The sequence below is a fragment of the Podarcis cretensis genome, assembly GCF_951804945.1.
Source record: "Podarcis cretensis genome assembly, chromosome: 3".
Taxonomy (NCBI): Eukaryota; Metazoa; Chordata; class Lepidosauria; order Squamata; family Lacertidae; genus Podarcis; species Podarcis cretensis.
In genome coordinates, this window is record NC_137172.1 from 26,179,572 (window position 1) to 26,206,833 (window position 27,262).

A 27,262-nucleotide genomic window follows, 5' to 3' on the forward strand; every position below is an offset into this window, starting at 1 on the left:
AAGAGAAGGGAGGAGGCGCCGGCGCCGCGGCGGCCTGAGCCGCGGGGGGGCGGGGGAAAGGGGCACCAACATGGCGGCTCCATATTAACTTTCCCCCCCTTCGGCAGCCGCTGCCACCGCCCGCCGCCCCCTCGCCTCGGCAGCCGTCATGCCGGGCATGATGGAGAAAGGAGCCGAGCTCCTGGGGGGCGGCAAGAGTAGGGGGGCCCCCAACGGCACCAAGAACGGAGGCGGCGGCGGCGGCGGCAGCCCCGGTTCCAACGGGCACTTTTCTGAGGCGGAGAGCGGAGGAGGAGGCGGTGGTGGCGGCGGCGGCGGCGACAGCGGAGACGAGCACGGTGCGAGCTTCAGCCTCCCTCCACCACCAACCCACCAGCCCCTTCCCTCCGACACTAGACTCGAGTTGGGCCTGGTCGCTTCGCCACTGCGCACTGGCTTGGCTGCGTGGCGGCTGCAGCACGGAGCCTGTATATATAAATATATGTTTGCTTGTTTGTGTGTGTGTGTGTTTGCCGGGGTGTGTACGTGTGAACGCGCCCTCGCGTTCGTGCAAAGCGAGTGGCGGGTTGAAGCGCGCGCGTGGAGGGCTCGAGTGAGATAGGGTAAAAAGTGCAAGTATGTGTGTGTGTGTGTGTGTGTGTCTGCTGTGGGCATATGTGTGTGCGCGCGAGGGCGCGCTCTCCCTGCCTCCCCGTGGGCGTGCGCAATATGTGTGTTCGTGTGTGTGTGTGTGTGCGCGCGCGCCAGCCTGTCCGCTTCTCCATCCATCCATCCGTCCGTATCCCGTTGAGAGTGGGTGTGCATTTTCACAATGGACACGCGTGTATCGCAGCCGCACCTCGGGCGCGGCGTTGCCTTTCTCTTTAGGTGCGTGCGGGCGTGTTTTGTGCGTACACTATGGTGCAGATTTAGTAGTGTAAGCCTTTCAAACGAGGACGAATTACGAAGGGATTGCCGGCATGGAGGTCTATTTTATGTGCACCGCCTTATAATCTTCACTATTTGTACCTTGATGCACGCTGATGCATACAGTCGGGCCAACACCTTGCAGTATTTGCACAATAAAAAAAAAAAAGTGGAGGGGATGTTTGTGCCAAACCGTATGGTGTTTTGTTTTTAAAAAAGAACGATTTAAAAAATAATTATTCACCTTTTGGAAATTATTGCCTACCTAGGGTGTTAAAAGGAAGTAGGGTTTTCTTTTTCCGGTGTGAGGTGGTAGTAGTGGTGGTGATGGTGGGTGATCTGCAACCCACCCCCCATTTCTTTCTCTCTCTCCACACTTGTTCAAAGGGTGAAGGGTTTGAGGCTATCAAAATAACAAGCTTTGGCTGCAGTGGTGGTCTTGGATTGGCTTGCTTGTGATGCTTCTAGCTCACAATCTATATTGTTTAAAGATCACACTTCATGACTGAAGAGAACAGCGTCTTTCCCCCACCGCCCCTCTAAGTGATGCATTTATTTTTTCTTCCATTGCAGATGTAGGAATGAGGGTCGGAGCAGACTATCAAGCTCGCATTCCTGACTTTGATCCTGGTAAATACTCTTTTTTTATATAAAAAAATGTTTGTAACCTGGTATCATTTGCTCTTTCGAAAATGGAGTTTTATTGCATGGTTGTTGGAGGGAGACTGAATAGGTGTGCATTCAGTTGAATATTGTATGTATGTGTGACTTGCATTTGTGAAGGTTAAAGGTATGGGATTTTCTTTGCTCTCCCAAGTTTGTGCTGCTTGTTTGTGGTCACTGAAGCTTCACGGGGCCAGCATTTGCTCTGTGCAAGCTGAAGTGAACAGGCCTCATCTATGGGAGAGGAGGGTGGCTATTACCTTATAGGAAGGAAATGAGGGGGTGTAAAAAAAATGCTTTGCTTTTTAAACAGCCCATATTGAATCTATAGTAGTTTAGGAGCAATATAGCTTATCATAGTAATTTATATAGTGTGGATTTTTCATTGTAATTAAAAGGGGCCGATACTGAAGTTTATAGGATTGTAGAATCTGATTGTAGATTGCACCCAATGCTTTGGTAAACCATGTGTCAATGTACAGGCAAACTTGTACTCATTGACACTAATTTAAGTCTGTTTTAATTTGCATGGACAAAGAAGAGGATTTATATTATTGTAACACACACATTCTCATTCCTTGCTTTGGCCACAAGGAAGCACTGTCAACTCTCTTGTTCTTTAGACCTGTCTGTTGATTCCTGCTACTAGAGTGATTCCCTTCTCTTGAGGTTTGAGCTTACATCAGTAGCTATTCCAGTTTTCTGGCCTTTGATGTTTTACAACATGCTGACTATATGGCTTTTAAGGGGGAAACGAACTATTTATTTTCCCCTTTTAGAAATGCTCATTTGAGTCATAGTGGAGGCCTTTGTTGATCATAAATGTGTGGTTTTACAGCATCAATACTGGTCTGAAAAATAAATGACTCCTGAGAATTCTAGGTTTTGGGCAGCATCCCGTTATGTCCACTCACTTGTGGAACCAAAATGTACTTGTGCAACAGGACTTTGGGTTTCTGTTCCCCTTCCCCCAGTTTCCTGTGGCCCTCTTGTCACTCTGAGGCAGGCATAGGCAAACTCCAGCCCTCCAGATGTTTGGGACTACAAGGGACTACAATTTCCATCATCCCTAGCTAACAGGACCAGTGGTCAGGGATGTTGGGAATTGTAGTCCCAAACATCTGGAGGGCTGGAGTTTGCCTATGCCTGCTGAGGATTCCCCATGTCTCTAGTGCAGATGCGGGGTTTGCAGGAAGGAGGAGACTAAGGAGAGTCTTGTTGCACATATGAACACCCACTCATTCTACATTGGCTCTTGACCTTCTTCTAATGTATACATGTCATATAGGCTAATAAATTGTTGACCTTAAGCTTGATTAATCATTTTTAAGATCCTTTAAGAAGTTATTAGCCCGAAATGACTTTAAGTTCACTGTATTTCTTTTGTTCCCTTTCTCAATAAGGAATCTGTTTGCGTTTTCTTTTCATCTATTTAAGGTAAATAGTAAATACCCTGAGTTGCTAATGTGAAACAGCTCTTGACCTGCTGCAGGTAAAATATTGACCCTGCTTGTGATGGGTTTAACTCTTGACTGGTCACAAGTTTCCTGTTGAGACGTAAGTGTCTCATGGATAAGTGTGGACACTGAGCATTTACTGTGACTCATGTACAACCAGTTGCAGTTTATCATATCCTTTTGGATAATCTGGGGACGTCAGGCCTATTCACATATGTTCCTCTCGGCTCATTCAGTGATACAAATATAGGGGAGGTATAATCAGTGCTATTTTTCTAGAAAAAGAGTTGCTGGAACTCACCAGGAATGCCTCCCTTGTTCTCTTATAATGGCAATGGAGCCTACCTGAGAGGTGTCAGAACTGAGTTCCTGTGAGTTCCAGCTGAAAAAAAGCCCTGGGTATAATATGTGGTCATGTGCACCGCCAGATAGATGGATGATGGCTGCAGGGTGACATGTACACAGCTCATAATTACCTAATTTTGATCCTTTCTGCTGTGGAACTTTTTCGGAGGAAAATAATTGATAACTTGAGAGAACTGGCTGTGTAAAAAGATAACAGCAGCAGATTATGACAGCCTATCTATTAGCTATTTCTTCCTTCTCTGTCTGAATACCCTTGTCTTTCGCCAGCTGTTCTTCCAGAAATGTGATAAGGTTTTCCATGCCAAAAGAGTAGAATGAATGTTGTTCTACATCCTTCATCCTGTGCACTTCTTTTTAGGCAGCCTAAATAGTAGTATACCATATTGCCTCCAAAGTTTTTCACAGTCTTTCAAAAACCTGTTTCTAGAATATTGTTTTGTGTTGCCTGCTCCAGCATGGTTTTTCATGAGTCATGTAATGAAGGGTAGGTAGGTAATTTCTTGGGATGGATTACTATTTGTTAGTATTTGAGGCTAATACTGCACTGAGAATGCCTTGCTAGATCAGACTGAAGATACATCTAATTTGGCCCTTTCCCTGGATGACCAAGTAGATGGTAGACTTTTAGTAACCTGTTATCTTTTTGTTTGGTGCAGTGGAAAATGGAAGATTGTCTTCCAGTGAACTCTAGGACTCCTGGCATTTGTGTCAGATGGACAAGATGACAGGATTGCCAAAGTATGTGAAGGCAAACTGCATGAAGAGGGGAGGGAACAAATCAATGAAATAGCATGTCCATTTCTGTAAACTGTGTATAGGTACAATGAAAACTTTAAAGTTGCAGGCTCACAAAGGTTGGAGAAAGCAGCATTTTCTCACTTGAGAGCTATCTTGAATCATAGAATGGAGAGTTGGAAGGTATCTCAAGGATCATCTAGTCCAGCTTCTTGCAATGCAGGAATCTGAACTAAATCATAAATGACAGATGGTCATTTATCTGCTTAAAAACTTATGAAGAAGAGTCCATCATTTTCCAAGGGAGTCCGTCCCACTGTCATAGCTCTTACCATCTGAAATTTCTTCCTGATGTTTAGTTCTTGTAACTTGACGCCATTGGTTTGGGTCCTGGCCTCTGGAACAGGAGAAAGTACAGTGGTACCTCTGGTTACGAACTTAATTCATTCCGGAAGTCTGTTCTTAACCTGAGGTACCACTTCAGCTAATGGGGCCTCCCGCTGCCGCTGTGCCACCGGCACACGATTTCTGTTCTCATCCTGGGGCAAAGTTCTTAACCCAAGGTACTACTTCCGGATTAGCGGAGCCTGTAACCTGAGGTGTTTGTAACCCAAGGTACCACTGTAAACTTGCTCCATCTTCCGTGTGACAGCCCTTGAAATATTTGAAGATGGCATTCATATCCCCTCTCAGTCTCCTCTTTTCCAGGGTAAACATACTCAGCTGCCTCAACCATTCCTCATAAGGCTTTGTTTCCAGACCCTTCATCATCTTGGTTACCCTCTGCACACATTCCAGCTTGTCAATTTCCTCCTTATATTGTGCCCAGAACTGAACACAGAACTCCAGGTGTGGTCTGATTAAGGCAAAAATAGAGTGGTAGTATTACTGCACTTAATCTGGACACTATAGGTCTGTTGATGCTGACTAGAATAGCATTATCCTTTTTGGCTGCTGCTTCACAGTGTTGGCAAACGTGTGGTCTGCTTAGACCTCTAGATCCTTTTCACATGTTCTGCTGACAAGCCAGGTGTCCCCATCTTATATTTGTGCAACTGGTTCTTTCTGCCTAATTGTAGAACCTTATATTTGTCCCTATTGAAATTCATTTATTAGTTCTCCAATCTGTTAAAGTCATATTGAATCCTGATTTTGTCTCCTATGGCAATGGTTCCCAGTTGGTGGGAATGTGTAACTCAGGGGTCCATGTAACCCACCCTGGGGGTCTGTGGCACCATTAACATAACAAAAACTACCATAGAGATATCAAAATTTTCAAAATCAGGGGGTCCATTGCTTGGCTTCTGAAAAATGGGAAGTCTGCAGTACTTAGTTAATTGGGAACCACTGTTCTACATTAGTAGCACTAGCTACCCTTCCTAGTTTGGTGTCATCTACAAAATTGATGAGCATCTCCTCAATTCCTTCATTTAAGTCATTTATAAAGACATTGAACAACAAAGGCTCCAGGGCAGAACTTATCACTTTTCCCACTTATCACTTTTTTCCAGGATGGTGAAGAGCCATTAGTGAGCACTCTTTGGATTCGGCCAGTCAACCAACTATAAATTCACCTAACAGTTACCTCATCCAGCCCACATTTTACCAACCTATCTTCAAGATTATAATGGGAGGCTTTGTCAAAAGTCTTATTGAAATTAAGATAAACTACATCCACAGCATTCCCCTGATCCACCAAGCTTGTTGCTTTATTAAAAAAAAGAAATGTGGTTCGTGACTTGTTTTTGAGAAACCCATCCTGGGTCTTAGTAATCCCAGCATCCTTTTCCAGACTGATGGTTTAATTATCTGTTCTAGGACCTTTCCTGGTATCATTGTCAAGCCGACTGTGCAGTAGTTACGTAAACAAACAACTAGCTTCCTCTATCTTCCGTAATACAGCTCTTTAGATATTTGAAGGTGGCTTTTGCATCTCCCTCTCAAGTCTTCTTTTTTCCAGGCTAAACATCCCCAGTTCAGCTGTGGTGAGTGGATATCGTCCTGGCAGTTGTGTGGAGACCCCTGTTCCTCCTCCAGCTGCAAGATTGGGAGGAAAGCTGCAGGTTGTTTGGCAGCTGTGTGGCTGAGGCACGTGGGAAGCCTTGGCCACCCGGGACCAAGCCAGCATAAACAAACAGCAATAATAATAATGTCATGATTTCTGCCCTGGAGCATTAAACAGAGTGGGGTAGGAATTTCAACATGGAGCATCTTGCAGCAGCAACAACCAATGCTGTCCTTGTCAGTCCTTCCCTCACGAAGCTTCAGAGCAGTAAGCTGTGTACAAAGCAAAATTTTACTAAATATAAGAAATTATCCCCTTAATATCACAAAAAGAGTAAGTAGGTATTTGATTAAATGTTGAGGGCATCAAGCTCTCGTGCTTGTTAATAAATTTCTCAGAAAAGCTTTCCATAGGGGAAAATTGGTAGCAGGCCTTGGACCAACCCATTATATCTTTCTGTGAGGCTCTGCTTCCCAATTTTGATAATAAATGTAATAATTTAAGTCTGGTATTGTCATGACACAAGTCAGGTACACTGTAAGCATTAAATTGAGGTAGAATTAATGGACAAACACTCCCAAGAAACAAAAATGTCATTTATCTTCTTTTTTAGAGCGTTGATCTTTTTAGGTTGATAATTACATTTGTTAAACCATCACTGTACATTCAAAATAACAATTTATTTCCTCATTGTGACTCTTTTTTGCAGTTTTTTTGGGAGGGCGGGACTTGCATTTTTATTATATGTCTGAAAAATGTTGGGAGATGTGCCTTCATTCCATTGAGGAGCAGGTGCTGGGGGTGTCTAAACTAATTTCTATGGTCCAAGCTTGGGATATATGCATTCTGAGAAGGAAGAAATGCTCATTTTTGAGTACATCTCAAAGATTTGTTTGTTTACTAAACACAAGTAAAATCAAACCAGATGGGATCTGGATGGAGACCAAAATGCAAACTGAATATTTTTCAGAATCCAGTATATTTTTCAGTTGGAAATTTCCTAGAAAACCCAATGCTAGTGTTGCTTTTATTTCTTTATCTATATCTGATTTATATACTGCTTGAGTGTCAAAAACCCCTCTAAGCTACTATCTCCTACCTATCATGGAAAGTCTCGTAGGTTTCCACTGTAGCTGTCTGTTAGGAGGTACATAATGAAGAGTTGAGGTGCTGCGTCTCTCAGCTTTCTCTTTGTCCATCTTCCTCTTATGACTGTTAACTAGGAGCAAAGCATACATCTTGCAAGTAATGTGTCCTATTTGTTGTCAGTTGTTTGGTGTGTTGCAGTACTCTGGCTCCTTCCATTGCCTCTCTTATTTCTGCTTGGATAAATTTATTTCCAGCGGATGATGACACAGGTTTTGGGCTAGTGGAAATTTGAACCTCTCCCACACAGTAGTACGTCTTTTAATGATGATAAAATCTAATAAAATGTCCTTCCCTAGGGATAGTGTGGATGGTCCTCTCTTGATACACGACTTCAGTGTTTACAGAGGCAGTTTTAACAACCTGACTAGTTGTCTTTGGCTCCCAGCTTCACTTTTTCTGCTTGCGATTCTCACCTCGTTGCTTGCTCAAGAAACACTTTACACAGAACTTAGTGGTGTGAAGCGGGATCCTGAGTGGCACACAACTAAGTTTTACTCAGAATAGGCTCATTAATATTAATAGCAACTTAGTCATGTTTGTTGTTTTCAGTCGATCTGCTTGGAGTAAAACTTAAGTTGAAGACCACCTAACCAAAAGGTGCTCAGTGGTACCTCGGTTTAAGAACAGTCCTGTTTATGAATTAATCGGTTTACGAACTCCGCAAAACCGGAAGTAGTGTCCCGGTTTGCTAACCTTACCTCGGTCTAAGAACGGAATCCGAACGGTGGAAGGGCACCGGCGACGGGAGGCCTCATTAGGGAAAGCGTGGCTCAGTTTAAGAACAGTTACAGTTTAAGAACAGACTTCCAGAACGGATTAAGTTTGTAAACTGAGGTACCACTGCAGTGTCTATAGCTCCACACAGAAAGGTGGATGAGGTGTGCAATTGTAACCTGGATTCAAGTACTTTTTGTTACGTTTCGTTTCATTGATAATTACAGTGCTGTAAACTGTACATGTTTTTAATGCACCAAGAATGAACTGTAGATGCTTTGCCAGCTCCAGCATGTGCATGCTTAATGTTCAGTGTGCACTTAACTCTGCGTTCCCAGACATCGTTGAAATGTTTATCCCCAAGGACACCTCACTACTGTTCTTTTGGCCTTGGCACATAGGATTATTTTAGCTGTACCAAGGTTGTTTATCTTTGGGAAGAAAGGCTACTGTTTCCCAATATTTGTCACATCAGCTCTCAAAAAGGAGCTTAGGGCCTGTGCTACATGAAACGTTGATTGTGTCTTAACCATAACTGTTCTGTTTCTACAAAACTCAGAGAACAGAGGGATTCTGCGTAAGTGAAGAACAACAAACTATATGTTGTCCACTTGTATATGACTGCTTTTTACCATCTGTGAATTAAGTGTTCTCTTTTAAAAAATTAAAAAATTGAACAACTTAATCTTTCTTCTAGGAGCTACAAAATACACAGATAAAGACAATGGAGGGATGCTTGTTTGGTCTCCATATCACAGTATTTCAGATGCCAAGTGTAAGTTCTGTGGAATGCATTAAATAGTGTTCTGTCAATTGCTTTGTATAAGAATCACATCACATGCTATAAAAAATGCTACACATATAAGCAGTTCCTTGTAGGCTTTAGCTCCCAAGATGCTCTAGTTCGAATTCAGTCACATTCACTACTGCTCCCATAACCCGCATCTAATATATTTCCAATTTAGACAAATTGCCACTGAAAGGGCTGGCTGGCTGTTTTTAGCACCCTTTTAAAAGTACTTCTTTAAAAAGTCTTATATGCTGCCAGTAATGTATGTTCTTAATTTTCAAGCATATTCTCGTACTCGTTTTTTAAAACTTTCAGGACACGGCTGGTAACTTCTAGTGTTAAATGTTCCAGCCTGGCAAGGTGTTAAAGTGTGTTCCCGCATTTAACAAGTGAATTCTCTTTCCAGGTTGACAGAGGTATCAATACTGTTACAGTTCATGCAGACATTCTGCATCTGCTATAAAAGGTGTGCTGTAGCACACTGTACTTGCTGAACATAGGAGAAGCATCGCTTGACCAGACCAAGAGTCTGTTTAATCTAGCATCCTGCTTTCTGCAGCAGTCAACCAGATACTTCTGATTCTGAAGCTTACATATACCTACCATGACTAATAGCAGTTTAAAGACCTATTCTCCATTAATATGTGTTCAAATGCTGCTATAATATAGGCATTTGAAATCCTTCTCTAGTTCTACCCAGTGGTCAGTTCTCCTTTCCCTATCAGGTAATTAGAGAATAGTCTGCTGCCCAAAGGCTCATGTGTCCACTTGGAGTCCTTGCATTCTTTTGGTACCACTATATATAGCCCCCTTTCCCCAAGTTCTCTCCTTACCACACAACAACTCAGTTGGCAGGGAGTATTCTTAACTTTTCTTTTCTCAAGGGTGGTATCAGTTGAGAGCCAAAGAAAGAGGAAGGGGAGTTGGTGAGTAGAAAGTTTTGTTTTTGTTTTAATTCAGAGAGTGAGATGCCAGGAATCTTAGACGTACAGTAGAAGAGAGAATTCTTATAGTACTCCCATGAGAGGTATCAGAAGTAGATTTCAGCTCCCTGTAATGTGAAGTTTGCAGTCTTGCTTCAAGAGCATGGATGATTTTCACCAAGAAAGAGCCATTCCACATGCCCTTCAGGCTCTCCGTTTTATGTCACACTTCTTACATAAAATTCAGATTTGTGACTGAAAGATCCTAGAGAACAGGATACACAGCCTGTGAAAGAGTGCCCCAAAGCTTTGGAGAGGCAATTGAGAAGGCCCTGCTCATCACAGAGGCTAATCTGGCACCTGAATATGATGAAATTTGAAGCAGTGCCTCTCCTGTTTATGGATCGGATGTTTAAATGTATTTACTTAAGCAGTCTAAATGATTGCAACGTTGATCAACAGCGCTTTTCCCACTAGAGAGTCTCTGGAATATTTCCCAGTTGCAAAAAATAATGGTCACTATTAACATGACCTCAAATTGTATATTTTAAGTGGACGAATCTGTGCATAACGGAGATTGAACATTTCTCTTCTGGAAAGGAGCATAAAGTGTTGTGTGGCACCTAGTATCAGTTACCCTAAACTGCTCCTCTGGTCCAAGTATAAATAACTCTAGCATTCTTTTGTTACAGTGGATGAATATATTGCAATAGCAAAGGAAAAACATGGCTACAATGTGGAACAGGTAAGTGTTATAAATATAATAAATTAATTCAAGACAGTTTTCTAAAGAGCTTTTATATATACATTTTTGTCCATAGCAACCCTCAATGTAATAAAACTACATAACTTTGAAAAAATATTGTCAAAAAGCTTTTAACAGCTTGGCGGAAAGCATAGGGCTAGCTTAGCCCCCATTCCCTCCAAAAGGTCTCTGAAAAATAGCAGTTCTAAGTTGTGTATGAAAGGAGAATCAGGACGGGCCAAGTGAAGCTTCCCTTCCAGCAAAAAGGTCATGTTTCTGGCAGAAGTAGAACAAGACGTAAGGCCTTGGACTATGACTTGAGCGTGAGGACAGATGATCCTTCAGTTCTAACAGCCCTGGACTGTTCAGGGCTTTATATATATTTAAACCAGCACTTCCACACCTTTAAGTATGATGGTGAATCTTGAGATGTACTGTATGAGCACCATGGAAGAGTAACCGAAAAGAGCATCTATGCATCATCAGCAACTGTGCATCATCAGCATGACAGAAAACTGCAAGAGCTAGTAGGATGCATCATGATAAGAACAAGGGCTCTCTCTCTCTCTTTCTTTAAAGGCACTTGGCATGTTGTTCTGGCATAAGCACAACATTGAGAAGTCACTTGCAGATCTCCCAAATTTTACTCCTTTTCCGGATGAGTGGACAGTTGAGGATAAAGTCCTGTTTGAACAAGCTTTCAGTTTCCATGGGAAAAGCTTTCACAGAATCCAACAAATGGTAAGGTAATACATGGACTACCTGGGAATGGGGTTGGGAGAAAAACCTTTGGCATCACAGGAGGAGACTTGCAGGAGTGGCCAGTAAAAGCAATACTTAAAAAAATTATAGCCAGATTTTAAAAATGGACGAATGCAGAGGGGCCACAAAAACCTATGGGAGTGATCAGCTGAAAATTGGGGGGTCCCCAAAACATCTCTTGGTGAGCTGGATGCAGGCTGCAGGATATTCACCCTTACCATAGAACATGTTTTATTAATTGACAAATTAATATGATAGGGTTAGTGTTTAGAAAGGTATGGTTTGTTTCAGCCAACATGTGAATACCCTTCCAGAGAACCAGTTTTTACATGGAAAAGTAATCCCAATAAATCCTTTAATTGCACTGCTTTTCTTTTTCTGCAGTTTAAACTTAAATAGTCAAAACCAGACCTGCAGATCAACTGGTCATTTACTGTGTTATTTGATAGAAAGATTATCCTTTTGAAGTCCTTTATTATTTAAAAGAGGATACATTTTAGCCAAAATGTTGGTACCATCCAGTTAAAGTTAAGGAATTTACTTTTGATTTATTCTTCCAGGGAAATGTAGGCATTTAACTACAGTCCTATATCCACTTACCTGAAACTCTCAGTGGAGTTTACTTATGAGTAGGCATGTGCAGGATTGCACTGTTAAAGGGTGGCCTAAATATAGCCTGTTAAATATTTATTCATTTATTATAAATAAATAATCACATGCACTCAGATTTTAAAGTGCAATAAAGTTGTGGATGCTTCTGTCTCCCCTTCCCTCTCGGTAGGTAGGACCTATTTCTCAGGAGCATCAGCATTTATGATTATGAGGAAATGTAACAGCCTAGACTCTTCAAATGGCTAGTGGTTTGCTTTCAGTGTGAGCTTTAATCACATTCATGGTGATTTGAACACCTTAACAGGTTTTGGGGGGGTTTTTTTTGCTTTTTAAAATCCACTGTTATGACTAAGGGTTCCTAGTGCTGCAGGGAGGTGTCTTAGGAACTTGAACCTTTGACTTAACGTAATCTCTCCCCCCCCCCCACACACACACACTTAAACAATGTGTCACAATATTTCATTCACATTATTTATAACTAACACCTACATATTGTGTTGGCATGTTTTAGCTTCCAGACAAGACTATTGCAAGTCTTGTCAAGTATTACTACTCCTGGAAGAAAACTCGTTCTAGGACAAGTTTAATGGACCGCCAAGCTAGGAAGCTGGCAAACAGAAATAATCAAGGCGACAGGTAAGCAGCACAACACCTTTCTGAAAATAACAACTTGCTTATATCCTTTTGTGTTTCTGTTTTTACTTTTTTGTTACTAACGCGAGCCATGTTGTTCCATGGTATTGCATCTTTGTTACAACTAATCAGGTGCAGATTTACTGCATCCAGGAGAGACCTTCCATTAACAGTCCACATACCCTCTTTACTGTTTTGTAGTGCATTCCCAGAATTATAGCAGGAATTATCGGAATATAGCACTAATCAAATTTGTACACTTATTCCAGGCATAGGCAAACTTGGCCCTCCAGATGTTTTGGCACTACAACTCCCATCATACCTAGCTAACAGGACCAGTGGTCAGGGATGATGGGAATTGTAGTCTCAAAACAGCTGGAGGGCCGAGTTTGCCTGTGCCTGACTTATTCTCATGAAACCATAAATATGTCAGGCGCAGCATGCATAACTTGGAGTGCTCTCTGAGACACACACACACACACAGAGGGAAGGGGTTTGATCAGGTGTAAAAGGAGGGGGATGTCGAGGGTATGCGAGGGTTGAGGTAAGTGAGGTTGAAGAGTGAAGGAAGCAAGGGCAGCAGCCCTAGCATGCAACCTATTTGTGTAACTTAATATGCAAAGTATGTTTTAATATTAATATATTTTGTAGAAAACTATCTTACTGTAAAAGGGATGCGGGTGGCGCTGTGGGTTAAACCACAGAGCCTAGGACTTGCCGAACAGAAGGTCGGCGGTTTGAATCCCCGTGACAGGGTAAGTTCCCATTGCTCGGTCCCAGCTCCTGCCAACCTAGCAGTTCAAAAGCATGTCAAAGTGCATGCTTCTGACGGGAAGGTAAACGGCATTTCCGTGCGCTGCTCTGGTTTGCCAGAAGCAGTTTAGTCATGCTGGCCACATGACCTGGAAGCTGTACGCCGGCTCCCTCGGCCAGTAAAGCAAGATGAGCACCGCAACCCCAGAGTCAGTCACAACTGGACCTAATGGTCAGGGGTCCCTTTACCTTTACCTTTTTAGCTTACTGTAAGCCAACCCAGTGTATGATTTTATGAAGGGTGGTATACAGATACTTTAAGTGTGTTAAATATAGGGGAGGAAACATTTTTATATATTCAGCATATAGGAATATTGCCTAAAACTGCTTTTCCTGCCATTCATGCTTTTAAATCTGATTCCCATACTGTACTATTCAAGCATGGAAATTAATGTTTAGTGGATGCTATGCTTAAAGACAGAAATATAGTTAATTCAATTTGAGTCTGTTTGTTAAGCCTGTTGCTATGAACTTCTGTGTTGACATCAAGTAATGACTTTTTATTATGCAGAATAGCTGCAAAAACAACCTTTGCTGTAAGGGTAAAATCAAATATAGGAGAAGGTGAAAGGAAGCAAGTTCCCTAATCTGTTTGTGTCCTCAGTGATGATGATGTGGAAGAAACTCACCCAATGGATGGAAATGATAGTGATTATGATCCCAAGAAGGAAACTAAAAAAGAGGTAATGAATAGTTAAACTGCAATAACCATATTATTCACATAAACTGTGTGAATAATATTCATGTAAATTTAAAGATACAGTGAGTGGGTACTAGTCACTGGCTTTTTGGTTGTGGCACCTAAATGCTCTACATTTATCTCTCTTGGATTTCATCTTGTTGGTTTTGGCTCAGTGTTCCAGCCTGGCAAGATTATTTTCATTCTTGATTGTAGTCTTCTATGGCCAGGTGGACAAGAGGTAGAGTAGGATTGTCTAGTGGATCTCTGACTGATTTGCTATAGATTGGCGAGGGCTTCCAACCCCCAGATGTTTAACAACAGTGACAACAAAACTACTTTCACCAGGAAAATTAGCCTTCTGAAATAAAGGAAGCGAACCTGGAGTGGATTTTTGTGTGAAAGGATTGCAAACTCCTTGTGACCAGAATCATCGCTTCAACACTGGTGATCTTTGCTTCTTCTAGTACACTGGCATTAGTTCACCTGTCTTCCCAAGTGATGTGTAAAAAATTTCCGAGACACCATTGATGGAATCTTTCAAGAAGTTGGAGATGGCTTTTATAAGTGGTCCATGTTTCACAAGCATACAGCATCTGTAGCTCCCAGATCCAACACTACACCGCTGCTTCCCCCTTTAAGATGGAGACAATATTTGTCACCCTGAAATCTTCTGGCACCTCACCCACTCTTCACAGATTCTGTTTGCTTTATTTATTACATTTGTTCACTGCCATATAACATGAGTGGCTTACAGTGAATAAGCAATAACAAAACCCACAATTGAAATACAAAGTGAAACATAAAGCCATTAAAGGGGGGGGGGCGCTACAGAAATATTTTTAAAAACTCACTGCAAAAGATTTCAAGATTTCTGGCAGGTTAATGCCAACAAGCTCATTCAGTGCCCTGGCACATGATTCCATTCAGCCTTGGAACCTTGAATTCATTTAAAGTAACTAGGTGCTCTCTTAACCATTTCCCTTCCAGGTTGCAAGTCCCTCCTACCCACAGTCATCCCCTGCTTCCAAAAAACAGTTAAAGCTAAATAAAACTTCCTTCATAAAACTTGGACCAGTCACTACCGTATTTTTCCGTGTATAAGACTAGGTTTTTTAGCCAAAAAAATAGGTTTAAAATTGGGGCTCGTCTTATACATGGGTAGTGCTGAGGGATGTTTTCTTAATTTGGAGGCCCCCAAAATAGTCTTACACATGGGGGCATCTTATAGATGGAAAATACGATATATCTCAGCATAACTCACGTCACAGAGGTTGTTAGGTTAAAACGGGGGGATGTGTATGCCATCCTGAGCAGCTTGGAGGAAGGGTGGGAACGAAATGTCATTTGGAAAAGTAAGTTAAACACAGAAATTAAGCTAAGCTACATGCAAGGGATAGAGGAAAAAATGTTATGCGTGCTTTAGAGAATTGTAACAGCACTATTAAATGTGCAATGGTTGTGGGATTCCCATGAGCACTATGAGGTAGTTTTACCTGAGGGATAGTTAGAGGTCCCATTCATTTGTTTATTTGCAATATTTGCTGCTATTCAGGGCAACAAGAGCAATTTAAACATAAAATTTAAGTATAAAGCCTAGAAAGCATTATTGCTAATAAAACTCATGCAAATGTGTGTGGATTTATTTGACTTGCACTGGTGTTGAGACTTCCATGGGATTTAGAAGCTTTTGGAAAGGGTTACAGATGCTGTAAGGTGAACAGAGGGGGGATTCTAAAAAGAAAAGGTATTGTGTGGTGTTTAACTTTCTTTAACTTTTTTTAAAAAAACATTGCAGGGAAGTAATGAGCAGCCTGTTCAGTCCAGCAAAATAGGATTGGGTAGAAGAGAGTATCAGAGCTTACAACATCGTCACCACTCCCAGCGTTCCAAATGCCGTCCTCCCAAAGGCATGTATCTAACTCAAGAAGATGTAGTAGCTGTTTCATGTAGCCCCAATGCTGCCAATACTCTTCTTCGGCAGCTAGATATGGAGTTGATCTCACTGAAGCGACAGGTATATCAATTATCAGCTTTGCTTCTTACTTATTTTTAGGTTTTTATCTCTTTCCTCATTCTGTGTGCTTGGGTAGATGAAAACACAGTTAAACTAAGAACATTTACATAATAGTTAGGTTGTAGATTAAGTTTATCCTCTGTATGCGTAGTATTGCTTATTACTGTAAAAGATACTATTTCAGCTGTCTTCTAAAGCACTTCTGAAATATCTTAAAGCTCAGACTTTGGCAAAAATATTGGTTTCCCCAATAATATACAGATGTAATAATGACAATTTTGACCAAACTGCGGGAGGCAGTGGAAGACAGGAGTGCCTGGCGTGCTGTGGTCCATGGGGGCGTGCTGTGGTCCATGGGGTCACGAAGAGTCGGACACGACTAAATGACTAAACAACAACAATAATGACAATGATTGTTGTTGTTGTTGTTGTTGTTGTTGTTGTTTATACCCCGCCCATCTGGCTAGGTTTCCCTAGCCACTCTGGGGATGTATACTTGTTGAGTTAAATATAATTAAAGTTCACAAGCTAGGAACTTAACTTAATTGCATTTTAATTATTGAACTATGGGGAAAGTGTTCTATACAGTTAGTAAATAACAATTGTGCTTTTATGCTGGGTTTGGAAGGCAGCCTGTTGTGGTACAGGCTTGTTCTGCTAGTCTAGTTTTTACACTGTTTTATCTGAATACTTTCCTGGCTATATAAATGTCAAAGCAGAAATAATACAGTTGTATGTTCATGCCTCTCAGGGGTATAAATACAGTGGTACCTTGGGTTAAGTACTTAATTCGTTCCGAAGGTCCGTTCTTAACCTGAAGCACCATTTTAGCTAATGGGGCCTCCTGCTGCCGCCACACCGCTAGAGCACGATTTCTGTTCTCATCCTGAAGCAAAGTTCTTAACCCGAGGTAGCACTCTACAAAATAGCATAGGCCTGCTAAAATGTGAGAAAGATGAGAGGTCCTGTTTCCTGGCCATTAATAACCAGAACCTAATAGTGGGATGGCTGGCTTTCAGAAACCTCAACCAATTGAGGTACATAGCCCAGATTCTCAGACTTGGAGAAACAGATTAGGATGCTACCTTCAGCCCTGTGATGTGGGAAGTTGAAACTCTGCCATAGTGCAGAGCATGTTTGTGCCTGGTATGTGGAAGCAGATGAACACTTTGCTCCAATAGGCAAATGTCATATCTTCAGAAGTTTTTCTCTCTGCTCAGGGAGTTGGTCACTTGGCAACAGGTGTGTGTGTGTGTGTGTGTGTGTGTGTGTGTGTACCAATTTGTGTCAGCTAATTTTCATTCCTGGTTCTGTTGTTCATTGGACAAGGTTCAGAATGCTAAACAAGTAAACAGTGCGCTTAAGCAGAAAATTGAAGGTGGGATAGAAGAATTCAAACCTCCTGAGGTGAGTCATTGTGAAAACACAGATGAATGTTCAGAAATGCATTTGTTGTGCTGGGAGCTAAGTTGCATGTTGCTTTGCAAAACAACGGAATCCATCCCATTTTTATTTTCAACTGTAAAAATGTACCTATTTGCTTAAACTGGTCAGTAAAGCTTATCTAAAATTTACATTGGCTGAAATGCATTTTTAAAAATTTAAATAATGGTGTGAAGGTTTCAAAAGCAGGTTTTAGTGCCATGCACAAAACACCTTAAACATGACTTGTAAACAGTGGCACATGTACTGAAGTGTAGCAGCTTTTTTAGAAGATTACTCTAGATTATACTATGGCTTCTGAATCCGTTAACTCGTGATCCAAAATTGCAAGGGAACCTAATGTATATGCCATTTTATTTGGATGGTCTTATTCTGCTTAGCACAAGAACACACCATACATACATTTCACATGTGTACATATACAGTCGAACGGAATCCATTCCAGAAGTCCGTTCAACTTCCAAAATGTTCGGAAACCAAGGCATGGCTTCCAATTGGCTGCAGGAAGCTCCTGCAGCCAATCAGAAACCATGTCGGACGTTCGAGTTCCAAAGAACATTCGCAAACCGGAACACTCACTTCCGGGTTTGCGGCATTCGGGAGTCAAAACATTTGAGTTGCAAGGCGTTCAACTTCTGAGGTACGACTGTACTGGTTCTCTTCATTGAAAAGGTTGGGGAAGCTGCTACCCAGATAGGAGTAAAAGGCAGTGCCATGCCTTGATGCCATACATGCAAAGGGTCCTAAGCTCAGTCACTGGCATCTTGTGAAAACATCAGAACTACTGAATTAGGGAGTGTGAATGCCGGCTTACAGAGTTGAAAGGTGGTGTTTGGGGCTGAAATTCTCAATACTTTCAGCCTCTTAACAATTTGTAATATGCTCTGTTACTCTTTTTTCCTCCCTTAACAGTCGAATCAAAAAATCAATGCCCGTTGGACAACAGAAGAACAACTTCTTGCAGTTCAAGGTATGTTCGCTTGACTCCTGTTTTCCTTAAAGAGTGAAATCCTTTGTGATATGGAATGTACCATAAAAGACAGATACGCAGCTAAAAGGATATGGGTCCAGCACCATCACATGGCAGGTTTAAAATGTGATGGAAGGAATTTTGTCTTGTCTCCCTAATAGGAATGATTTGAAGATGAGGTTGGCAAGTATTCTAGAGGAACAGTGAACAATACCACTTAACATACAAAGTCAGATTAGATAAAGCTGGTTATAGCTGAAAAGATCTCAACTGATTTCATTTTGAACTTTCCCATAAACGTAATCTCTCAGAGTCTTCTAGATAGCTCACACCCTTCAGTTCTAAATGGTAGCTTTCTCACATCAAAGAAGCAATGGCTATTTGACCATCTCTCATTAGGAAAATCTGTATTAGATTTCAAGGGGGAGGGATCAATTTAATTGTGGAGCTGCTTAATGTAGTGTTGTGTCTATTGGTGTGCAGAAGCATGCTGTGAGAAAATGTGTTTGTGCATAACTGTTGTAAGCAAGCTTATCATCTTATCTGTGGTCCAGCAAATGCTTTGCATTCCAGGATAGTTAGCAGTAAGGATAGTTCTGCCACCAAAACTGTGCTTAATCTATGCATAACAAAAATAGTGTTTTGCTCCTAGGAAAATAAGAGACCCTACTCCCCACATTTCAACATTTTTGTGCTTTCTTATCTGAAAATGCAAAGGTCTACTACATTTGGATTAGCAAAGTCCTTTTAGTCCTTTGGTTTTCTTACTTTTAATACAGTTCGATGCTGTTTGATTTAGTGCATCTTCAGCAAGAAAACAAAAAAAAAAGAGCAAAATCACTTTCTGGATTAATTCAGTGCTGGCACATTAAATCCTCCTTTTGTCTTATCCATTTCTAAAATTCCACCACACACACACTGTACACACACCCATCCTCATTTACTAAAATACAACAGTTACTTCCATTGATTCTGGGAGGTACATTCATAGCTTTATTTATTATTTTAATGCTAGCTCACTGAGTCCGTAGTTAAAACAAGGAACAGCAAATCATATTTTGGGTGTGGAGGAGAAGGACTCAGTTGGATTTCTTAAAATAAGTGTACTTCTGAAAAAGAAAGGGAGAATCTATTAGTCGGGACTTTTCTGTGTGTTCCTGGATACATATATTCATTATTTTGAAAATGCGATTTTATCAGTCTTGCTTGCAGACCCACCAATTCAGGCTGCAATATTATGCCTGTTTACCTGGAACTAGCTGAAGGTAATGGGGCTTGCTCCTGAGTAAACATAATTGGGGCATCAGTTGTTTAAATATTTGCTTTGAGCTGGAACCCAATACACACTTAATTGGCTTTAAGCCACATTGAATTCATTGGGACTTACTTCTGCATAAACATGCATAGAATTGTGCTGTTTGTAAATTTCCTAGTTAGCTATTTCCCAGCGGTTGTGAGACTCAGATGTTTTTGAGTGTTTATATATTCTGTTCCCACTGTTCAGAGAGCAGTAAAAACAATTGTTACCAAGATTCCTGTAGCTAGAATTAGAATTAAACATTTCCTTAGACGTCTTTCACTCTTCTTTGTCTATATGCCACTTAACCAGTACGGCAAAAAATTAACTGTTCTTTAAACAGTTGCTGAGTAGCCATTTGAAGGGACTGGTAGTGCAATCTCATCCATGTCTACTGAGAAATAGGTCCCATTATGTTCAATGGGATTCATTCCCAGGTGCTTATAAGATCACAACCAGAATTTGCTAGATGTTACCAGCCTCAAATCTACTCCCTCTTTGGCTAAGGACATGGTCTGTTGATCCAATTTAATATGAGTTTCTTATGCTGTATTGTGAACTGCTTTTCATAGTCCTCTCCTTTTCAAAAACAGTCTTTTGACGTGCAGGCTTCTGTTTGAAGAGTAACGCCCTTCTGGGCAAGTGGAAATAGTTACATGGTTCTCTACGTGTAGTAAGTAGGATACTTAACAATATTAAAACTTGGATCAATAAAATGAACCAATAGTAGTATTTTGCATTATGTTAAAAGTTCTTTACAGAAGCTCCATTGTAGTTTTTTTTCCAGAATTTTTCTTTATCTTTCATTCATAGAGGAAATCTCTGTATATATACATCGTACAGACTTCTGCTTACTTACTTGAACCTTCATAGGTGTATTTACTTTGCCTTTTTAGGTGTCCGCAAGTATGGCAAAGATTTTCAAGCTATTGCTGATGTAATTGGCAACAAGACTGTTGGTCAAGTGAAGAACTTCTTTGTAAACTACAGGCGCCGGTTTAACTTAGAGGAGGTATTGCAGGAGTGGGAAGCAGAACAAGGAACGCTGGCTTCTAATGGCGATGCCTCTGCTTTAGGGGAGGACACAAAAAATACTAATGTGCCATCAGGAAAGACCACTGATGATGAAGATGAGGTGTGTTTTTGTGTACCGGATCTTAAATAAGCATGAGTTCAGGAATGGCATTAAACTTCATATCCTAAAATGTAATGTTTTAAACTTGAAGTGGAATGCTAAACCACCTGCTGTGGAATCTTACTGCCTCCTAGTACTTAGAGCAAACTACTCACTATGTCCCCACTTCAGTTCAGTGGGGCTTGCGTTAGCAGAACATTTTAAGAGCTGGGCCGCCTGCCTCCCTTCCAAACCTTTCTTTTGACCATGCTAATAATGGAAAATGTAAATACTGCAGAATTGTTAAGCTTTTTTTTTTTTATTTCATTTTCGTTTTGACTGAATGTCATACCTCTTTTCCCCTATTGAACTGTTTAGAAATGGTTGCTTTCAAAGGAGGGTTTCATAGCTGCCAATATGGATGAACTAGCTCTGCTTCCCATATTCTGGATGCGATGACAACCCGAACTGTGTGATACGACAGGATGGCTGCTATTACATATCTGTGTCACTTTGTTTATAGGCCCAGATCCCACAGACCCCTCAGTGTGTAGGGTCTTCTCCACCTGCCCAGGCGTCTACTCCAACACCAGCAACCCCTGTAACATCTCTGAACCAGCCTCCTCCATTACTTCGTCCAACCCTTCCGGCTGCTCCAGCTCTCCATCGTCAGCCTCCACCACTTCAGCAACAGGCTCGGTTTATTCAGCCAAGGCCAACCCTAAACCAGCCCCCTCCACCACTCATCCGCCCAGCTAATTCCATGCCTCCTCGTCTAAACCCAAGACCAGCATTATCCTCCACTGGCGGCCCGCAGCCACCATCGCTTATCGGAATCCAGACAGAATCACAGTCCCCTCTGCACTAAAGGAATAGGGCAGAACTATGGTAAATGACAAAATTGTATCAGTGTCTATTTTTCCTCAGATAATGAAGGGGGAAAGGCGGGGGGAAACAAGCCTTCCAAAGTATTGAATCAATCTTGAACAAAAAGAGCAAGGTGGAAACCTTAACAACAGGAATATGTGATTGGCCAACTGTATGAAAGAAACTTCAGTGCAGTAGCTTGTTACAGCAAGACCACGTCCATGAAATCAGACTTTTTACACAGCTAACTTCTGGGCGGGGGGGGAGAGTTGGGGAGGGACATTCAATACACTAAGACTTCAGCTGGTTTTTACTCTATTTATTTTTAAAAATTCTTTATATTCAACTACACAGAAACAAACCATAAGGAGAGTGCAGGAGTTTCAGCTTCAGCTCTGAAGCAGGCTATAAACCTGATATATTGGGGAAATTATTTTTACATGTTCCTATGTTAGGATCAGAAGCATTACTAACAATCCTGCCATTTAGATTTTGACAGATAACATAACTTCATACATTTCTTAGGCTTGTATTTTTCTAAATTTCTTTATAAATTGCTTTTCTTCAGAAAAAAAAAGTTGTATTGAAGATTTGCAAAGCTAAGGTACAAACTAGGTTAAACCTATCTATATGCTCTGATACTAGAAGTATGACTTACTAGTGCAAAATCTGTGGTAGGCAGTGGCTGGGACAGCATCTTACATGGAAAACTTAACACCAGTAACAACTTCTGCTGCCATGTGGCTACTAAAGTTGTCTTCTTTTTAAATAATCTTTGTAGAACTGCTTTTTATCTGAAATTTTATTCTATTATCTCAGTTCTGGCAATAAGTTAGCAAAGAGTGCCCCCCTGAATTCCATAGATATAGGGGCAGTGTGAAACAATAAAATATTTAAAAATGTATTTAACTGTCATTGCTTCTCAGGCAAACTTAATCTATTTTCCTTGCCAGTGTATTTCTCCCATGTTACTTGGTATTAAAGCAAATACCAAATCATGCTTTACTGAATCAGTCAGGAAACAGTGCGGCTCCATGTAGATTTGATTCTCTTATTCTGAAGCAAAAAAAAAAAATGCTAAGCTACTGAAGTCTTCTGTTTTCATGAAAAGATGTGTGTTTCTTCTTTACTCTCCCAGCTAACTTCCCCACTTCTTACGGAAGCAGTGGTATTTAACATTCAAAGTTTAAGGTTTCTGTGTACAATAAAGTTGTACCAGCCTCTTATGCATACTGCATTTTACAGCTCAAGTGTCAAAACTTTTAGATTAACACCTTAATCATGATTAAGGTGCTAAAGGGATTTATCCATTAACTTTGTTTTCTCATGTCTTTTTTTTTTTTTTTTTGAAGAATTTATTTAAATAGAATTTTCTTTTGTTTGTTGTATATTAAATACAAATGTCCCATCCATGGGTTTTTCTTCATATTATATCTGTATTCCCAGTCACAGTGTTTGATTTTAAATACTAGGTTTTCAAAGGAAAAAAGCGGCACAGTCTATTGCCAGAATTCTTGGGACTTTGCAATATTGCAACTTTGGTTCTGGGGTCAATGTGAACCCTCTGAATTCTTCCAACCTGTCCATTGTGCATTTTGGCATAACACTCTAATATCAAACTACTATAACAATGCATTTTCAGTATTTAAGTATGTAGATCTCCCAGTGACTGTGTTGTCCTTTTTTTGCTAACTTTTTTGCTAACTTTTTGTCTTGTCTCTTGTTGCTAGAACTTCAGTATAAAGCAGGTTGGGTGCTGCCGCAAATATGGCAATTTTAGACTATCAAAACTGTAACTGGGCACTTGTGGGTGAGATAGGTATGTAGTGTAATATTGCTTTACATACGCTATTCCACACAGTAATGAAATGTTTAGCATTTGTAGTACTGAATATGTACATAGCAAAATGTTGTCCTTTTTAAAAATTGTGTGCTTTCCAGATTATGTGCATACAGCTTGCACGTCCTGTTTTGGGTAGGGGGTTGTGTTAAGCAGTGTTTTTGCCTGGAAGAGTGATATGCTTGCTGCTTAATCAAAGAATTAAAGTTTCCAAGGAATCTGTGTCTATTTTTATGTACCTTGTAATGGTTTAAAATGTTTAGGGCCCATATACTGTGATTCTCTTCTAAATTCATTTATATTTTTTTAAAGATTAGAAATAAAACTATATGATTTTTCATTTGAAAAGGGTTTTCTTTTTTGCCATACTATCTTTAAAAAAACAAAACCCTCCAGCTTAACTTTGTACCATTGCTACAAACCATAAACTATTCATTTTGGTTTACTTTTTGTCACTTTATGAAATGTAAAATGTTTGCACTCCCTTTAAGTTGGTCAGAGAAAATATTTCTTACATTGGTTTTGACAAATGTAACTTTAAAGCTCCTTTTTATGTACAGTTTTTCAGTTACAATAAAGAAAAATAAAAACTTTTAAATGAATGGCCGTTTAAAGGCCCACATGTATATCAACTATTTCTGGGTTCGAGTGACTGGATGGAAAAGGGGTTTGGGGTTGCAACTCTATTTTGCGGTTGCACATGTGTACCCTTTCAATTAACAAATTGAAATACCGTATTCTTGATAGGTAATATTATCATTTTAATATAATAGCTTTAAAGAACCAGAGCCTTATACATTGTGATGTGAGAGACAGTACATACTGTATATAGCTTTAGAGTCATGATCCCATAATTCAGAGAGGCTGGGAGCTTGGAGACTAGACACACTACTTTTAACACAGATGCAGTTAACGTATGTAATGGCAGAGCGTAAGAACAAATGAATTCTGCTATATCAGGCCAAAGGCCCATCTAGTCCATCATTCTCACAAAGGAGTACCTGAGTGCAAAAGCACTCTCACTTGTGACTGCCAGCAACTGCTATTCAGTTGGCACTGCCGCTGGACAGTGGAGACAAACCTATCCATTGCACCTACTAGCCACTGATGGTCTTCCCCATGAATTGGTCTGATCTTTTAAAGCCATCCAAATTGGTGGCCATCACTACCACATGGAGCAAATTCCATAGTTCAACTATGTGCTGTGTGAATAAGTACTTTCTTTTGTCTGTCCTGAATCTTTCAACATTCGGTTTCCTTGATTGGCCTCAATTACAGTGGTACCTCGGGTTACAAACACTTCGGGTTACAGACTCCGCTAAACCGGAACTTAACCTCAGGATGAGAACAGAAATTGTACGGCGGCGGCGGCAGCAGGAGGCCCCATTAGCTAAAGTGGTACCTCAGGTTAAGAACGGACCTCTGGAATGAATTAAGTACGTAAGAAGAGGTACCACTGTACTAGTATGTCTATCCATTTTCTCCACACAGTCCATAATTTTATACTATCATGTCCCCTCTTACCTGGTCTCTAAAAAGCCCCAAATATTTTAACCTTTTCTCTTAAGGTACAGTGGTACCTTGGGTTACATACGCTTCAGGTTACAGACTCCGCTAACCCAGAAATAGTACCTCAGGTAAAGAACTTTGCTTCAGGATGAGAACAGAAATCGTGCTCCGGTGGTGCAGCGGCAGCAGGAGGCCCCATTAGCTAAAGCGGTGCTTCAGGTTAAGAACAGTTTCAGGTTAAGAACGGACCTCCGGAACTAATTAAGTTCTTAACCTGAGGTACCACTAGATAGAATTGTAGAATTAGAAGGGACCACAAGGGTCATCTAATTCAACTCCCTGCAATGCAGGAATTGCCCAGCATGGAGCTTGAGCCCACAACCCTGAGATTGAGTCTCATGTGCTACGTTCTATCCCCTTGATCTTTTCTGTTGCCTTTCCCAAACCTTTTCCAGCTCTACAATATCCTTTGAGGTGAGAAGATGTCAGCAGTGTTTCAACCTCAGTCAGTCCATAGATTTTTTTGTAATGCATTAAGATTTGGCGATCTGGGACGCAGGTGGCGCTGTGGGTTAAAGCCTCAGCGCCTAGGACTTGCCGATCGAAAGGTCGGCGGTTCGAATCCCTGCGGCGGGGTGCGCTCCCGCTGCTCGGTCCCAGCGCCTGCCAACCTAGCAGTTCGAAAGCACCTCCGGGTGCAAGTAGATAAATAGGGACCGCTTACCAGCGGGAAGGTAAACGGCATTTCCGTGTGCGGCTCTGGCCAGAGCAGCGATGTCACGCTGGCCACGTGACCCGGAAGTGTCTCCTGACAGCGCTGGCCCCTGGCCTCTTAAGTGAGATGGGCGCACAACCCCAGAGTCTGTCAAGACTGGCCCGTACGGGCAGGGGTACCTTTACCTTTACCTAAGATTTGGCGACTTTATTTTCAGCCGCTTTCCTAATGACCCCTAGCCTAAGCATGCACACTCAGAAAGAAATTCCATTGAGTTCAATGGCACTTACTCCCTGGTGCATGTGCACAGGACTGCAGCCTTTGTTTTCAGAAGTACTACGTGACTTTAAAAGAACAGTCTTTTTACTTAACCTACTTAAACACAGTGGGACTTGCTTACAAATAAATATAAGCCTGAACAGCAGGCTAGAGAACCTCAGGCCCAGGGATTCAGTGAGGCCCCCCATCTCAAAACTACTCTGGCTTTGCCCCTCACCAGCCCTGCTCCACACCGCCTTGGAGTGCTTTGTCTAGCTGGAATGTGTCCTTGAACTGTGACAGAGTCTCCTGGTTGAAGAGATTTATGTATATAGAAACCCCTTGATGTTTATGCACCTAGAATGTACTGTACGTACAATCCAAATCTTATCACTTTTGCCTCTGGCCACATGCAGCCCTGACAGACTGTCAGTGGAAGGTTGCCCCCAAAGGAAATGTGCCCCTTAGCACAATATCTCTATCACTTCCTGTGGCGGAAGTTATTAGTTTCTATGCTACCCTTCATCTGAAGATCACAGCAGTTTGCAATATAAAAACACAAAAATCCATGCCATGATAAACCAAAAAATATCCCACCCCGGTTTAAAAGGCTATATAGATGGTTTAATTAACTAAAGGCCTGGGAGAAGATGTTTTTGCCTGGTGCCTAAATATAACATAATGAAGGTGCCAGGTAAGCCTCCCTTGCTAGGCAGGGGCAGACTTTGGCAACATGCCACCCTGAACAAGGTCCCCACCCTGAATATTTATTATTTTCACAATAATTCGTTACTTTTTAATGAATCTTCTCAGCAAATATGGGTTTAAATGTAAATGCGTATGTATAAATAGGGGTTTTGTTGTTGTTTTGCATCCCTTAAATCCGGCATTGTCAAGGGAGAGCGGTCCACAAGCTGGAGCCAACGCCAAAAAGGCCCTTTTTCCGTGCTGCCACCCTCTGGACCACTGGTGGACGAGGCACACCAAGAAGGGCCTCCGATGATGATCGCAGAGTCCGAGTGCGTCGCTTCCTATTTAAACGTGCATTGCTATATGCTTTATATTCTGCTGGCTCAGAAGGCCCAGCCAGTGCAGCGCTGTGTTCTCCCGGCGTCCCAACTGATGCAAAGGAGCAACTCGCGAGCAGGACGCGAGCGCAAGAGCGCGGTGTGTTTTCCTCCCTCGGGATTCCCATCCCCGGTTCCTCAAGAGGCACACTCGGGAAGAAAGTGCATCCAAATCGCCCTGGAAATCTAAGCGCGCTGGCTTGAGAGAAGATC

At 41.4% G+C, this 27,262-nt stretch overlaps 1 protein-coding gene and 1 long non-coding RNA gene across 4 annotated transcripts; one reads left to right on the forward strand and one right to left on the reverse strand.

Annotated features, from left to right (window-relative positions):
- Positions 1-24,098, forward strand: RCOR3 (REST corepressor 3). Of its 3 annotated transcripts, none has more exons than XM_079968738.1 (13): positions 1-338; positions 1,480-1,536; positions 8,693-8,770; positions 9,670-9,711; positions 10,401-10,453; positions 11,033-11,194; positions 12,339-12,463; positions 13,878-13,956; positions 15,751-15,969; positions 17,299-17,376; positions 18,325-18,382; positions 20,576-20,814; positions 21,317-24,098. In XM_079968738.1, the coding sequence occupies exons 1-13, from the start codon at positions 149-151 to the stop codon at positions 21,659-21,661; spliced, it is 1,725 nt and encodes a 574-aa protein (XP_079824864.1). In that variant the 5' UTR covers positions 1-148; the 3' UTR covers positions 21,662-24,098. The 3 variants fall into 3 exon arrangements, with proteins under 3 accessions (XP_079824864.1, XP_079824865.1, XP_079824866.1); XM_079968740.1 differs by lacking the exon at positions 1-338 and adding an exon at positions 449-467; XM_079968739.1 differs by lacking the exon at positions 9,670-9,711 and having other exon boundaries at positions 2-338.
- LOC307212040 lies at positions 22,992-27,156 on the reverse strand. The gene is made up of 2 exons (XR_013836758.1): positions 25,931-27,156; positions 22,992-25,557 (listed from the first exon to the last, which is right to left on the reverse strand). It is a non-coding gene; the product is annotated as an uncharacterized lncRNA (long non-coding RNA).
- Between the last annotated feature and the right edge of the window lie 106 nt (positions 27,157-27,262).

Bases quoted from the DNA above. Each gene is read 5' to 3' on its own strand.
- RCOR3 (XM_079968738.1), top strand. From the start codon at position 149: ATGCCGGGCATGATGGAGAAAGGAGCCGAGCTCCTGGGGGGCGGCAAG. The intron at 339-1,479 runs GTGCGAGCTTCA...CTTCCATTGCAG, and splicing joins CGACAGCGGAGACGAGCACG to ATGTAGGAATGAGGGTCGGA. The intron at 10,454-11,032 runs GTAAGTGTTATA...CTTTCTTTAAAG, and splicing joins ATGGCTACAATGTGGAACAG to GCACTTGGCATGTTGTTCTG.